The sequence below is a fragment of the Dromiciops gliroides genome, chromosome X (genome assembly GCF_019393635.1).
Source record: "Dromiciops gliroides isolate mDroGli1 chromosome X, mDroGli1.pri, whole genome shotgun sequence".
NCBI lineage: Eukaryota > Metazoa > Chordata > Mammalia > Microbiotheria > Microbiotheriidae > Dromiciops > Dromiciops gliroides.
This window is the reverse complement of record NC_057867.1, coordinates 33,720,567-33,735,098: the sequence shown is the minus strand read 5'-3', so window position 1 is coordinate 33,735,098 and position 14,532 is coordinate 33,720,567. Positions and strand designations below refer to the sequence as shown.

General features: G+C 48.3%; 1 protein-coding gene across 1 annotated transcript in view; it reads left to right on the top strand.

Annotated features, from left to right (window-relative positions):
* LOC122733289 (vascular endothelial growth factor receptor kdr-like) overlaps nucleotides 1–14,532 on the top strand; it is a 194,377-nt gene that overhangs the window by 157,847 nt on the left and 21,998 nt on the right. The window contains exons 20-25 of the mRNA XM_043973570.1: nucleotides 53–141; nucleotides 1,432–1,597; nucleotides 4,139–4,236; nucleotides 4,713–4,835; nucleotides 5,373–5,484; nucleotides 13,643–13,742. Of these exons, the coding sequence (XP_043829505.1) occupies nucleotides 53–141; nucleotides 1,432–1,597; nucleotides 4,139–4,236; nucleotides 4,713–4,835; nucleotides 5,373–5,484; nucleotides 13,643–13,742 (688 nt within the window). The remainder of the gene's footprint in view (nucleotides 1–52; nucleotides 142–1,431; nucleotides 1,598–4,138; nucleotides 4,237–4,712; nucleotides 4,836–5,372; nucleotides 5,485–13,642; nucleotides 13,743–14,532) is intronic.

Here is a 14,532-nt window from a genome sequence, read left to right as displayed (position 1 = left end):
AGGGAGGAGAACAAGGGGGGTTACTCACTGACTGTGTGCAACCCCCTGGCAGGTCCTCTGATGGTCATCGTGGAGTTCTGCAAGTATGGAAACCTATCCAACTTCCTGCGAGGGAAGAGGGGAGACTTTATTGCCTATAAGGTAGGTCACCTTTCTCCAATTCTGTTCTCAGCCCCAGAAAGGTGATGACCAGGAATCGAGTGGTGCTGGGTAAAGGCAGCTCTGGGGAAGGGGCTCCTGGGAGAAATGATGCTCTTGGCAGGCCTTTAAGTGTTTGAATGGGCATCACATACCAGAAGAATTGACTTCTTTCTTGGCCTCAGAGGACAGAGCTGCAGCTAATTCAGGGAAGGCATAAAATTCAGACCTGGTGTTGGGGGAAATTCCTGGCAATGAGAGCGGTTCCCAAAGGGGGCTGGGCTGCCTCCCTCACTGGAGGGGCGCTGCAGGGGGATTACTGGTTTGACAGGGCCTCTTTGTGGAATTTGAACACAACTGTGGACCTGCTCCACCGAGGGGAAGGCGCAGTTCTTAGCACTGATCCCATTTGGGCCTGCCCTCCCCCTTACAACATTGTGTGGAGAACCAAAGAAAAGTCATGGGTTTCCCATCTCACTAGTCTGTGGCACCTTCTGTACTAGTCCTCAGCAACAGGGTCCTTCCATTACCCCTCTCCTCTACAAACCTTCTTCTTTCTTCCCTTATTACCATTCTCCTCTCCTCTCTTTTTTCCCCTCCCTTCTCCTCTCCCCTCCTCTCCCCTGTCCTCTCCCCTCCTCCGTCTTCCCTTCCCTTCCCTTCCCTTCCCTTCCCTTCCCTTCCCTTCCCTCCCCTCCCCTCCCCTTCCCTTCCCTCCCCTCCCCTCCCCTCCCCTCCCCTCCCCTCCCCTCCGCTCCCCTCCCCTCCCCTCCCCTCCCCTCCCCTCCCCTCCCCTCCCCTCCCCTCCCCTCCCCTCCCCTCCCCTCCCCTCCAGTGGTTCTTCTATCTTATCCATGGAGCTGGTTCTTCCAACAATGCAGATAGCAACTTTACCAGGATTTGCAGTCCTGTGTGACTCTGGCCCATATCCTCCCGTAATTTCATCTCAGGAAGTCCTCTCAGCCTCCAGGAAGCCTTCCTTTCTTTTTCTTCCCATTGCCATAAGATCAATAGAACATTCGAGGCCACCCTTTCCTTTCAACACATGGGCAGCCCATGCCCCTAATGAGAATGCCAAGATTGCTTTGATTTTGTTCTTCCACTGCTAGTAGAGTCTGGCGGGGCCACTGAGCCCCCGAGATGCCATGATGAGTCATCTAAGCCCTTCTGGTGATCTTATTTTTGATAAGGGGGAAAGGTAACAGTAGCTCCAAGCCCCAAGAAGCTTCTTCCCAAGTCCAGGCCTAGGGGTTTTCCACAGCCAGAGATTAATTGTGAGGAACTAACTCTTAGACCCAAGACACCTCGGAACAAGGGGAGAAGAAAGCAGAGGACTCGGACTGTGACCTCACGGAGCTCACCAAGAGGCGGCTGGAGAGCGTGGCCAGCACCGGCAGTTCTGCCAGCTCTGGCTTCATTGAAGACAAGACCTATAGCGACTCAGAGGAGGAGGAGGAAGGTGAGTTCCACCCAGTAGCCCCACCCCCTCCCCCCCCCCCCAGCCTGGCTGTGAGAGATCTCTGTGCTTTGTTAATGACACGGCCCCTCATTCCAAGACGTGTGGAGAGAGCCACGGGAAGCTGAGTTCAACAGTGGCTGATTAAGGGGAAGGACAATGTGGAGAGCCCAGGGCATACTCCTCTAGCCTGATCCACTTGGGAGCTTGACAGGATCTTTGTGGCCCCGTCTGGCTCTGACATTGCAGGCTCTAAGGGCCTAGAACTAGGAGGCCGCATTTCATCCCAACAGCGATTGAGCTCACTCAGTGCAGAGTTCAGTACAGGTCTTCCGTGTTATTTGATTTTCATTTTTTAAACCCCACTTAATATTGACATTTTCTCTTGATGTGTCATTGCCATCATCAAAGGAACAAGTCCCCAACAGGAGTTTCCAAAATATCCTATACATAGCTAATCAGATGAGTATCTTTAACTGCCTCTGTTGTTTCATCCACCTTTGATGAAGAATAAGAAGGTTTTCATTTCTCAATTAATTGATTGCCTACAAGCAATTCTTCCCCATTCCAAATCACTTTGAACCATTGAAATTACTTTGCATTTGAGTCACCAAACATCATTTCCACCACATCAGTAGCTGCAGATGACACCATTTCAAATGAGGTTTTTCACACTTACCAATTCTGTAAGCAACCACATATGATACAAGCAGCCCCTTTTGATGTTAGAAGCACGGCTTTTGAAAAAGTTTGGTTTTGCTTAGTAAAAGTATCAACTTTCTCTATGAAAACCCTCCTGCCTTGCCGATGTGTTCTCAATGTACTTTCAAGATTTTGGTTGGGCAGACAAAGTTTTGTGTTCTCTGCTGGATTTGATTTGTACAGGATAGGCCAAAATTCCCAAAGGGTGTGTGTGTGTGTGTGTATATATATATGTATATATATATATGTGTATGTATATATTTGGGGGGGGCAGGGCAATGAGGATTAAGTGACTTGCCCAGGGTCACATAGCTAGTAAGTGTCAAGTGACTGAGGCAAGATTTGAACTCAGGTCTTCCTGAATCCAGGCCCGATGCTTTAGCCACTGTACCACCTAGCTGCCCCCAGGGTTTCAATATTTAATAACTCCTTTATATTTTGTTTTAAATTTATTTTACCATAGCATCATATATGGTACATATAGGAAATGGATTTACATTATGTGTGAAAAATCAAATCTCGTAAATGGTGAAAAATAAAGAAAAAATAATTTTCAAAAAGTTATTAAAACATCTCGACTTTTGGGCCACCCTGTACAAAGAGCCGCTTAATCATTCATCTCCACCAGTAATTGAAATGATAAGTCTAGGAGATCCCATTTCCCCTACCTAAAGTATCTCTCTATTGTCTTTGGTAATGCTAGTCTAAGTGGCTTCAGTGAATTTTTGTATTCAAACTGGTGTCATAAAAGGATGTTATTTCTTGTTAAAAATAAGATCACATTTTTTTGTTGTTGTTGTTTCTGCGGGGCAATGGGGGTTAAGTGACTTGCCCAGGGTCACACAGCTAGTAAGTGTCAAGTGTCTGAGGCCGGATTTGAACTCAGGTACTCCTGAATCCAGGGCCGGTGCTTTATCCACTGCGCCACCTAGCCGCCCCCCATAAGATCACATTTTTAAAAGCTTTAAGACAATTTCAATTTAATTGCTGAAAATTCTAAGTTATTTTCCCTAATTGTGCTTGAGTCACTTGGATTTTTCAAGTATGCCAGCTTTCATGCTGTGTTAGCTTTGTACAAATTCCAGTGTAGATGGTCATTTGTCTAGAAGTCTGGCTCTCTGGGGAAACCCGCTTATTATGTTATACTTCCCAAAATGAATGAGAAACAGAACTGATATCATGCCACTTATAACTTCCAGTCAAAGATTATTTAATTAGGAGTTTCCCCATTCAATACTGAAATGCAGTGAATAGCATGATGACGTGTCATCGGTTTCATGAGCCTAGGCTCACTGAGGGCAGCTCCTGCCCAGGAACTGACTTAAATTCCACCTCATTTGACCATAGGATGTTAAATAATCCCTGGTCTGAGGTCACCAACACTTGGAGGGAATTTGTGTCAGGTTCACTTCTGTCGACTTTGATTTGAATTTCGTGTTCATTGAAAAAAAGTGGAATATTTCTATGGGAAATCCTTTACTTCATGCTCTACCTCCAGACCCAGATGGTCTTGTGCCCTGCCATCAGGAGGTGTACCCGATGGATTGGGAAACTCTGCATCCTGAGATTCCTCCCCTGAGTCTCAGTGGGGTTTCAATATAAAAATACCCACTGAAGTCCCATGATCCAAGGGACAACAGTTGGCAGTGTGGGAGAATGGATAAAATGCCGTTGTTCTCTCTCCTCCCTACATTAAATTCTCAGGGGGATCCAGTGCTCCCAACCCTCTCCTCTCTTCTCTCTAGCTGTCCCTAGTTCTAGCCATCCAGGTTGATGAGGTTGGCTCACTAGGATACCTTTTCCAGCCGCTCCCCTTCTCAATGGGCCTCTCCTCTCCCCTAGACTCTGAAGATCTGTCTAAACGACCTCTGACCTTGGAGGATCTGATCTGCTACAGTTACCAAGTGGCCAAGGGCATGGAATTCCTCGCCTCCCGCAAAGTGAGCATATCTCCTCGTTATACCTTCCTGCCCCATTGATCTGGGGGTTTCTTTGACAAGGACCATTGATGTGTGGTCCTTCCCATGCTCCCTGTTATTTGGAGAATCCCCATCTATGCCCCTAGCTACAAAGTGGTTGTTAGCCAATCCCAGAGACCTGCTACATAGGAGGCACTTAATAAAGATGCTTCTTAAATGAATGGATCAATGAATGATTCTAATGACCATCCACTAAGGGTGAGGAAGGAGGGGGGGTCACTTTTGGTGCCTCTTAACCAATGGTCCTTGCCCCAGTTGGCTTTGGTCTCTGGTCTCTTTTGATTTGTTTTGGGCAGGTTCCCAGACACTGTCCTTTCCCTGTCTCTCCAGCCTGTGCCTCTCTCATCTCTAAAAGCTGCACTAAACCTCCTATTGACAAGGCCATGACCTTCAAGCACCCTTTCTCCCCCCCTCCCCCACCCCTTCCCTTTCCTCAGTGCATTCACCGGGACCTGGCTGCTCGCAACATCCTCCTGACTGACAACAATGTGGTCAAGATCTGTGACTTCGGCCTGGCCAGAGACATCTACAAGGACCCTGACTATGTCCGGAAGGGAGACGTGAGTATGACAGCCATCAGCCAGCTGGCTCCACGCCCTGACCCTCACCCAGGCGGCTCCTGCAGGTCTTGTGAACCCATGAAGCATCCTAATGCCCTCTCTCCTCTCCTCTCTCTCCTTTCTATCTCTCTCTCTCCACCTCTCCTTTCTATTTCTCTCTCTCCTCTCCTTTTCTCTCTCTTTTTCTTTCTCCTTTCTCTCTTTTCCCCTTTCTTTTCCCTTTCATTCTCTCCTCTCTCCTTCCTCTCCCTCCTCTCTCTCTTTCCTTTTTATCTCTATCTCTCTTCCCCTCTCCTTTTTTCCTCTCCTTTCTCTCTCCTTTCTCACTCTCCTTTTTTCTCCTCCCTCTCCTCTCTCTCTTCTATCTCTCCTCTCTCTTTTCTCTCTTTCTCTTCTCTCCCTCTCTCTTTATCTCCTCTTTCCTCTCTCTTTCTCTCCTCTCTCTTCCTCTCTCTTTTCTCTCTCTCTCTCTCTATCTTTCCTTTCTATTTCTTTGTCTCCCTCTCCATCTATCTCACTCCTACCTTGGTTTTCCAGGCCCGACTCCCACTCAAGTGGATGGCCCCTGAAGCAATCTTTGATAAGATTTATACTACCCAGAGTGATGTGTGGTCATTTGGAGTCCTGCTGTGGGAAATATTCTCCCTGGGTAAGCATCCTTCAGCTACAACTCCTCTCCAGGCCTGACTGATCCTAGGCATAGCTGCTGTGGACCAGACGGGCCCAATCATCACCACTGTTCCAACCCCTCAGGCCGTTCCCAGGATCCAAAAGCAATCAGGCAGTACCAGATGTCAAGGGGCTGAAGAGGGGGGCTCTTCGAAGCCGTTCAATGGCCCAGTAGATGGAATGCCATGCCTGGAGTCAGAAAGACCTGAGTTCAAATCCAATCTCAGACTCTTCTGAGCTATGTGACTCTGGGCAAATCACTTCACCTCTGTCTACCTCAGTCTCCTCATTTGTAAGATGGGGATAATAGCAGTACTTACTTCTGAGGGTTGTTGTGAGGATCAAATAAGATTAACATGCTTAATGCCCTTTGCAAGCCTTAAAGAGCTTTATAAACGATAACTAGTGTTATTATTGGGAGGAGGGGATAGAGGAAGAAATTGGGGGGCTCCATAACAAAGCTGTAAGGACTTTGGGATCATACAGAAGCCCCAAACATGGAGAGGTAGTGGCATATCTGATGGCAAGTTCACTCTGCTATCTCTACTATCTCTTGTTCAGCATTCCTCTCTCCTGGGACAGGCCAACTTTCTGAATAAGGCATTTGAAAGAACAGCTGGTCCAGCTGTTGCACTGCTGATGAGTCATTTGGCTCCAATAACCTTTGCAGAGTCAACTCTCAGAGCAGAAAGCAGGAGTATACGCTCCTCTGTTGAAGCTCTGGCACCTTTCTAGAATTCCAAGTGTGGTGAATGCTGTTCACCCCAACCCTATCAGCCTCAAATTATCAATTGCTCTAGTTTTGAGGCCCTGCTTGTTAAAAAGCTAATCTATTTGAACTCAGTAATAAGCATTGTGCCAAGCAGCAGGGATACAAAGAGAGGCAAAAGACAGTCCCTGCCTTCACAAGGTGCTCTCACAATTTAGTAGGGGAGATAACATATAAACAAATGTGTGCAAACAAGCCCAATGCAGGATAAAGAGGCAATAATGTGTAGGGGGAAGGCACTGTAATGCAGAGGAGCTGGGGAAGGCTTCCTGTAGGAGGCTGAGACTGAAGGATGCCAAGGAAGCCTGGAGGCAGGAATGAGGAGAGAGAAGGTCTTTGTCGTGGAGCAGCCAGGAGGCCAAAGAGGAGTAAGAGGGCTTTGAATGTCTAGCAGAGCATTTTTTACTTGATCCTAGAGGCAATAGGGAGCCACTGGAATTTCAGTTCCAGGAGAGACACGTGGCCAGACCTTCACTTTAGGAAAATCACTGCTGGCTGAATGCAGGACAGATCAGAATGGGGAGAGACTTGAGGCAGGCAGACCCCCTTCTCCCTGCAGCAGCTATTACAATAGTCCAGGGGTGGGGAAAGCATCAGAGGAGAGAAGGGGCAATATTGGAGAGATGTTGCAAAGATGAAATCTTTGTCATAAGGCCTTGTCAAAATAACTTGGAGTCCAGGACGATGCCTAGGCTATGAGTGTCAGGGACCAGGAAGACGGTGGTGTTCTCAACAGTAATAGGGAAGGTAGGAAAGGAGGAGAATTCGGGGGAAAAGACATTGAGTTCAGTTTTGGACATGTTCAGTGGTGCAAGACTGGAGGTCAGTAGAGTGGTAGATGTGAGAATCACCAGCATAGAGACAGTAAGTGAATCCAAGGTAGCTGAGGAGATCCCCAAGTGAAGCAGTCTAGAGGGAGAAGAGGCCCCAGGACAGAGCCCTAAGGGACCCCTAGGTTCAGGGGTGTGACCTGGAGAAGAATCCAGCAAAGGAGACCAAGAAGGAACCATCAGAGAGGTAGGAGGAGAACAAGAAGGGGAGTGTCCTGAAAACCAAGGAAGAAAAGAGTAAGTATCTAGAAGACTAGTGACCCTGCCCACAACAGTAGGGGTTGATTTAGATATTTCAGAAGTACCTTTGTACCAGGTACAAAGCAGAAAGCAGCATAGATTTTGAAGCGGAGGACACCTCATAGTTCATTGAGTCTAACCCCCTTATTTTAGGTGTCCTAGGCACAGTGACTTGTCCCTGATCTCCATCGCTAGCAAGTGTCTGAGGCTGGATTTCAACCCAGGTGTTCCTGGCTCAGAGTCTCCCTGTATACTGTATTACATGACCTTTTGAGCCATGCACTCACTCACTTGTTAATCAAAGCTAGCCCCAAGTTGGCGAGCCAAGGTGAGTGGGCCTAATACCAAGTAAATTTGAGAAAGAGAGACTAAGGGAGAGACAGACAGAGAGACAGACTAAGGGAGAAAGAGAGACTAAGGGAGAGAGAGAGACTAAGGGAGAGGCAGACAGACAGACAGACAGACAAAGGGAGAGAGACTCTAAGGGAGAGAAAGAGAGACCAAGGGAGAGATAGACAGAGAGACGAACTAAGGGGGAGAGAGAGAAACAGAGAGAGAGAGAGGGAGACACAGACAGACTAAGGGGGAGAGAAAGAGAGACTAAGGGGGAGAGAGAGAGAGACACTAAGAGGGAAAAAGAGACTAAGGGAGAGAGATTAAGGGAGGGAAAGAGAGTGAGAGAGGGAGGGAAAGAGAGACTAAGGGAGAGAGAGATTAAGGGAGGGAGGGAGGGAGGGAGAGAGAGAACACAAGAACTAACAACCTACCCCTGGGGACAAGGGTGACAGGAACATCCCCTTATAGGAGGTGTCACTGAGTTTGGCTTTGAAGGAAGCGAGAGAATCTAAAAGGCAGAAGGAGGAGAGAATTCCTTCCAGGCCTAGTGAATAGTCTGAACTAAAATACTGGGAAGCACCATTGGGCCAATTGGGCTGGACAAAGAGAAGGCGCGAGACAGAAGACTGCAAAGGCAGGTGGGAGCCCGGCCCGGAGAGCCTTAAATAGCAGGCCAAGGATTTTTTAAAAATACAATTTCGGGTTGCATTCAAAGCACAATAGGGAGCTATTGAAGAATTCTGAATAGAGGGAAAAGAGGGTTTGATCTGCATTTTAAGAAATTCATTTTGACCTGCTGAGCAAAGGATGGGCTGGAGTGGGGAAAGGCTTGAAGCAGGAACACCCAGAGGGAGGTTGATGCAATATTGCAGGCGAGAGGTGATGAGAGCCTGAAGCAGAGCAGAGACTGGACGGGAGGAGATGGAGCCGGGCCATCTTAGGGACGGGAGGCCCTTAGAGCATAATGCATCTCAGACCATTTGTTCAGAATCTCCCCCCGGGGGCTCCAAATCCAAAGCCCCCCATCTATAGCCCAGGGAAGGGGGGTTCATTAAGGGCTGCCGGGCATGGCCACTTTGGAAACAGGCAAAATAGCCGACAAATATTTGATTAGAGCTTGATGTCACCGGGTATCCAGGGGGATAGATTCAAAGCTTTAGAGATCACTGTGAGCCAAGAGCGTGGAAAGATGTTTGCCTTTCCTCCAGGGGCTGCTTTGGCTCTCATCCAGGGCTGCTTGTCTCTAGGTCTCGTCCCAGAGATAAAGGGCATTTAAGACACAGAAGAAAAGATTTCTGCTGAAAACCAATCACACGATTTCGCCTTGAGTCGAATAAGTCATGCCTAGCATCAAAAGTGAAATCAACGTGTGGGACAGGGCCACTCCTGCCCTCTCTGTGTGAAAGCTCCACTCATACCCTGGAGAACTGAGATTTTAGCAATGGATTCTCTTAGCCCAAGAAGCCTGAGACCAGAGGCAGTGTGGGCCAGTGGAAAGACTGTTGCATTTGGAGACAGAGGTCCTGGGTTTCAGACCCCACCTCTGCAGGGTCCCTTCCCCCCTTACTATTGCTCCATACATTCTCCATCTCTCATGTCCATGACTTTGTATATACCATCCCCCTCCCCCACAGATCCTCTAGCTTGTCTTTTTTTGGGGGCAGAGCAATGAGGGTTAAGTGACTTGCCCAGGGTCACACAGCTAGTAAGTGTCAAGTGTCTGAGGCCAGATTTGAACTCAGGTCCTCCTGAATCCAGGGCCCGTGCTTTATCCACTGCGCCACCTAGCTGCTCCAGCTTGTCATTGTTTTTCTGAAAAAAACAAGGCCTGAGCAGGCCAAAGGACACTAGTTCTATCACTTCCTCCCTAATTCTAGACACTGCATTTGTGTGGTACTAAATAGAGGATGGGTCATGGAGTCAAGAAGACCTGGGGTCAAGTCTTACTTCTGACACTTAATACCTGTGTGACTGACCATGGGCAAGTAACTTCCCCTCCCTGGGTCTCAGTTTACCCCTCTGTAACCTGAGGGGATTGGACTCAATGGCCTTCCTAGGTGCCTTCCTGCTTGAGATCAAGGTTGCACGTGATGGCCTCTGAGGCCCCTGTCAGCTCTAGGTCTGGGATCTTCCCTCTGACCTTGGACAAGTCCCTTCCCCCGCCCTGGGCCTCAGTTTCCCCCTCTGTAACCTGAGGGGGTTGAATTCAATGACCTCCTGAAGCCCCTTTCAGCTTGAGATCAGGGATCCCATGATTTAGACTCCGAGTTTTCGTTGCTTCTCTCTGTAAAATGGCAGTAATCATTTTCCCACTCCCTATCTCATTGTGACAAGGAAAGCATCTTTAGGCACTGGAGGCGACGGGCGAGTTACTATTATTATACTACTCCCCCTTCCCCGTGGGACTGCAGCACAGCAGGTGGGGCCACTCTCTCCAGGCTCACGTCTCCACCCCCACTCCCATCTTTCTTCTGAGTGCATTCCATTGGGAAACAGTAACAGAAGATGAGAGCTGGGCTCACAGTGTCCTTTGGTCAAGGGCCACAGCCTCCCGGGGACTCCCTGCTCAGCCCACTCCTCTCCCTGGCACCAGCTGCCCCACTTCCTCTCTCATGTCCATGGAAACACCCATGGAATGAAGTTTGGCTTCCCTTGACTGGGCACATTGGGTCCCATGTAGGAATTTGAGGAAAGGCCTAAACCATTCCGAGGGGCCCACATATCTGGGCTGGGGGGGTTGCAAAGGTCAAATTCACCAGGACTCAGGTTAGGGACAGAGAATGCTGCCAGGAGGAGATGGCCCCATTGTCTTTACACATGTGGTCCCTGCCATGTGATGCTGAGAGACTCCCTTGATGTAGAGGAAGAGGAGCTATGGGTGGAGGGAGCTGAGGGGTGAACCATGGGACATCTTTTTACAGAGGAGGAAACTGAGGCCCAGGAAGGGGAAGGGGAAGGGACTTGCTCAGGGTCACACATTGGAGCCTAGATCTAGAACTTCGAAGGCCTACAAGTGAGTCCAACCTTATAGGGAAGGAAATGAAGGTTCAGAATAAAGCAATTGGGGCGGCTAGGTGGCGCAGTGGATAAAGCGCCGGCCCTGGATTCAGGAGTACCTGAGTTCAAATCCAGCCTCAGACACTTGACACTTACTACCTGTGTGACCCTAGGCAAATCACTTAACCCCCATTGCCCCGCAAAAAAACAAACAAAACAAACAAACAGAATAAAGGAATGAGTTTTCTCAGGTCACAAGGCTAGCGATTACATCAGGGACCCAAGTTTGAGTGCAGTGTTCTCTGCTCCCCAAGTCAGCCTCCATCTTCTCTCTGGGCCTGCCTTTTCCAGAGCAGAGTTCTGCTCAGATTGCAGAATATGGAGTGTTGGCACCCAAGATTTCACGTCTCTTTCCTAGAGCTCCCAGACTAGATGCCTGCACCTTTGGGCTATGAGAGGCACCACTGCCACCCGTGGGTGTTCTTCCTCTGGCTCCACCTGAGTCATGAAAAGACAATGCCCGAATTGCTGAAGTCCCGGGATTTCAGAAGCAATGGGATAACTCGAATGAATACTTAGAGACCATTTTCATCAGCAGGGAGGCACTTTCAAAATTATCTAGTCATAGAATCATAGATGGCAAGCCAGAAACGGCCTCTGAGGCATGGAGTCCAAAACCCCCTACAGACCCGAAGAGGAAAAGTGACTGGCCCAAGGTCACACACAGGAAGGAAATGAGCATTTCTTAAGCACCTACTATGTGCCAGGTGTGGTATTAAACACTTGATTCTCACAATAACCCTGGGAGGTAGGTTTTATTTATTTTATTTTATTTTATTTTATTTGCTGTTAAGTGTCAAGTGTCTGAGGCCGAATTTGAACTCAGGTACTCCTGAATCCAGGGCTGGTGCTTTATCCACTGCAGTGCTACTTAGCTGCCCCCAACCTCCTCATTTTACAGAGGGGGAAATTGAGTCAGACAAAGAAACGTCTGTGACTTGTTCAGCTAGGAAGTACCTACAGTCAGGCTTAAACTCAGGTCTTCTTGACTCTGGGCCCAGCACTCTAGAATCTTAGAAGGGACCTCAGAAGCCAGCTAACTTCATTTTACAAAGGGGGAAACTGAGACCCCAAAGAGGTGAATTGACTTGACCCAGATCACGCATAGGACCAAGCAATCATTTGTTAAGCACCTACTATGTGCCGGGCACTAGAGATACAAAAAGAGGTAAAAGACAATCTCTGGGGGCAGCTAAATGGTGCAATGGATAGAGCACTGGCCCTGGATTCAGGAGTACCTGAGTTCAAATCTGGCCTCAGACACTTGACACTTACTAGCTGTGTGACCCTGGGCAAGTCACTTAACCCTCATTGCCCTGCAAAAAACAAAAAACAAACAAAAAAAAGACAATCTCTGCCCTCAAAGAGATTACAATCTAATGGATCCTAGAGCTAGAACCAATAATGACCTAAAAGATCATCTAGTCCAACCCCCTCATTTTACAGAGGAGGAAACTGAGGCCTATCCAAGGAGGTGAAAGGATTTGCCCAAGGTCACACAGCTAGTAAGTGGCAGTATTGGCATCCAAGCCCAGGGCCTCTGACTTCAAGCCCTTTCATTTTACTAAGGCCCAGAGAGAAGGGACTTAGCTTAGATGCAGCAGAGCTGACCGTCAAATCCAGGCCTCCCGACTCCCAAAATGGTGTGCTCTTCCCACCAAACCACACTGACCCCACTCCCTTCAATTTTTTTCTTTCTTTTTTTTTGTGGGGCAATGGGAGTTAAGTGACTTGCCCAGGGTCACACAGCTAGTAAATGTCAAGTGTCTGAGGCCAGATTTGAACTCAGGTGCTCTTGAATCCAGGGCCAGTGCTTTATCCACTGCGCCACCTAGCTGCCTCCCACTCCCTTCATTTTTCATCATGGGCTTGTTCAGAGAGAGGGGAAACGGACATAGAGATGGCTTGAGACTCATCCACAATCACACAGGTAGTAAGTGGCAGGGCTCTGGGTTACCACCTCTAAATTCCCCACCTTGGGAGCCTAGCACAGGGCACGGCGCAGGTTCATGGCAAAGCAGATCCATAAATACTTGTCTCCCGCCTACCATCTTGGCTTCCAACTCTCATTCAAGTTTGGGAATGTGCCCTCTGCCCTCCAGAAAAGGCCAAGAGAAAGAGACAGCTGTTTACCAGTCCCATAATCTAGTAAACACTGGAGAGTGAGCTGGATTGCTTCCAACTTTGAGAGGGGCTACAACACAGCCATGCTCAGAACCAGTCCCAAGTATTGCTGGGAGGCCAGGGAATTAAGTAGACACTCATGCTTTGCCCAAGTAATCCAGAGTATCTTGGATAAAGAAAATAATGAGATAAAGCACTGGCCCTGTATTCAGGAGGACATGAGTTCAAATCTGGCCTCAGACACTTGACACTGGCTGTGTGACCCTGGGCAAGTCACTTAACCCTCATTGCCCCACCCCCAAAAAAGAGAGAGAATATTGACCTAGTTCAGTTGTTCTGAAAGGGGAAGAAGCCTCAGAACTCAGATCTCAGCATGGGAGCAACCTTGGAACAAATCATTTGAGGAATGGATTCGAGAGAGACCACCTTGTCCTACCATTTTCCAAAGGCAAAAACTGAAGGGGGGGGGGAGTGATTTGACTGAAGTCCCAAGGCAGTGAAAGGGCCTCCAGATTCCCAAATCCCAAATACTATGCCATACTTTTTTTCTAGCTTGTTACCTGTCTTGATTGTTAATGATCCTCAGAGTCCTGGCCTTGGGCCAAAGTCTCTTGGCTCAGACTGACTGGGATACAAGTCACCTCTTTCAGAAGTATTGCCGTTCCTAAAGGCTGCCTGCCCTCCATCAGCAGACCTGCTCTGCCTGGGGTCCCCCAGCTTTTCTTGGGAATCCCCCTACGCTAGGAAAGTATCTGAAACTTGAAATGTCTTGTCTCCCACAGGTGCTTCACCCTACCCAGGGGTGCAAATAGATGAAGACTTTTGCCTCCGGCTCAAGGAAGGCAGCCGCATGAAATCCCCTGAGTATTCGACTCCAGAAATGTAAGTTCTCTCCTAGGTCAAGGGTCCCAAGGTTGGTCAATGCTGTGATCAAGAGAGCCCCAGATGTCCATTTGGGGAAGTCCCAGAGAATGCCTGGGAATAGACTGACTGAAAGACCAAAGATTAGGAAGGGAACTTTGGGTTCTCATCTGGAAGATAAGGGGGTTTGACTTGATACTAATTTCTGAGACTCAGAAAGGGCAAGGTGATTTATTCACAGTCACATCAGCTGTTGGCAGTTCCTGGTGCCGGCTCTGAAACTGACTCCCTATTCCTGCTTGTTCCAAGTCTTCTTCTAAATTGGGTGTCTCATTCAGAGGAATCAGAGTATTAATGATAACATGGTGTAGTCAGAACCCAATGGTAAGCAAAAGCACAGAAGTCATTACTCAAAGTACAGAGGCCTAGAAATAGCTGCCCAAATTCCTCTTTGGCGTTTCCCCATTCAAATTGAGGGGAGAGTGGAAAGGGCACTGAATTGGGAGTCCAAGGAGCAATAAGAAATCAATCGAGGGCAGCTAGGTGGCACAGTGGATAAGGCACTGGTCCTGGATTCAGGAGTACCTGAGTTCAAATCTGGCCTGAGACACTTGACACTTACTAGCTGTGTGACCCTGGGCAAGTCACTTCACCCTCATTGCCCTGCCCCCCCCCAAAAAAAATCGAGAAACATTTATTAAGCAGAAGACACTGAGCAAAGTGCTAGAGCTACAAAAAGAGGCAAAAGACAGTCCAGTCCCTGCCCTCAAGGAGCTCACAATCTAATGGGGGAGACAACGAGCAAATAAGT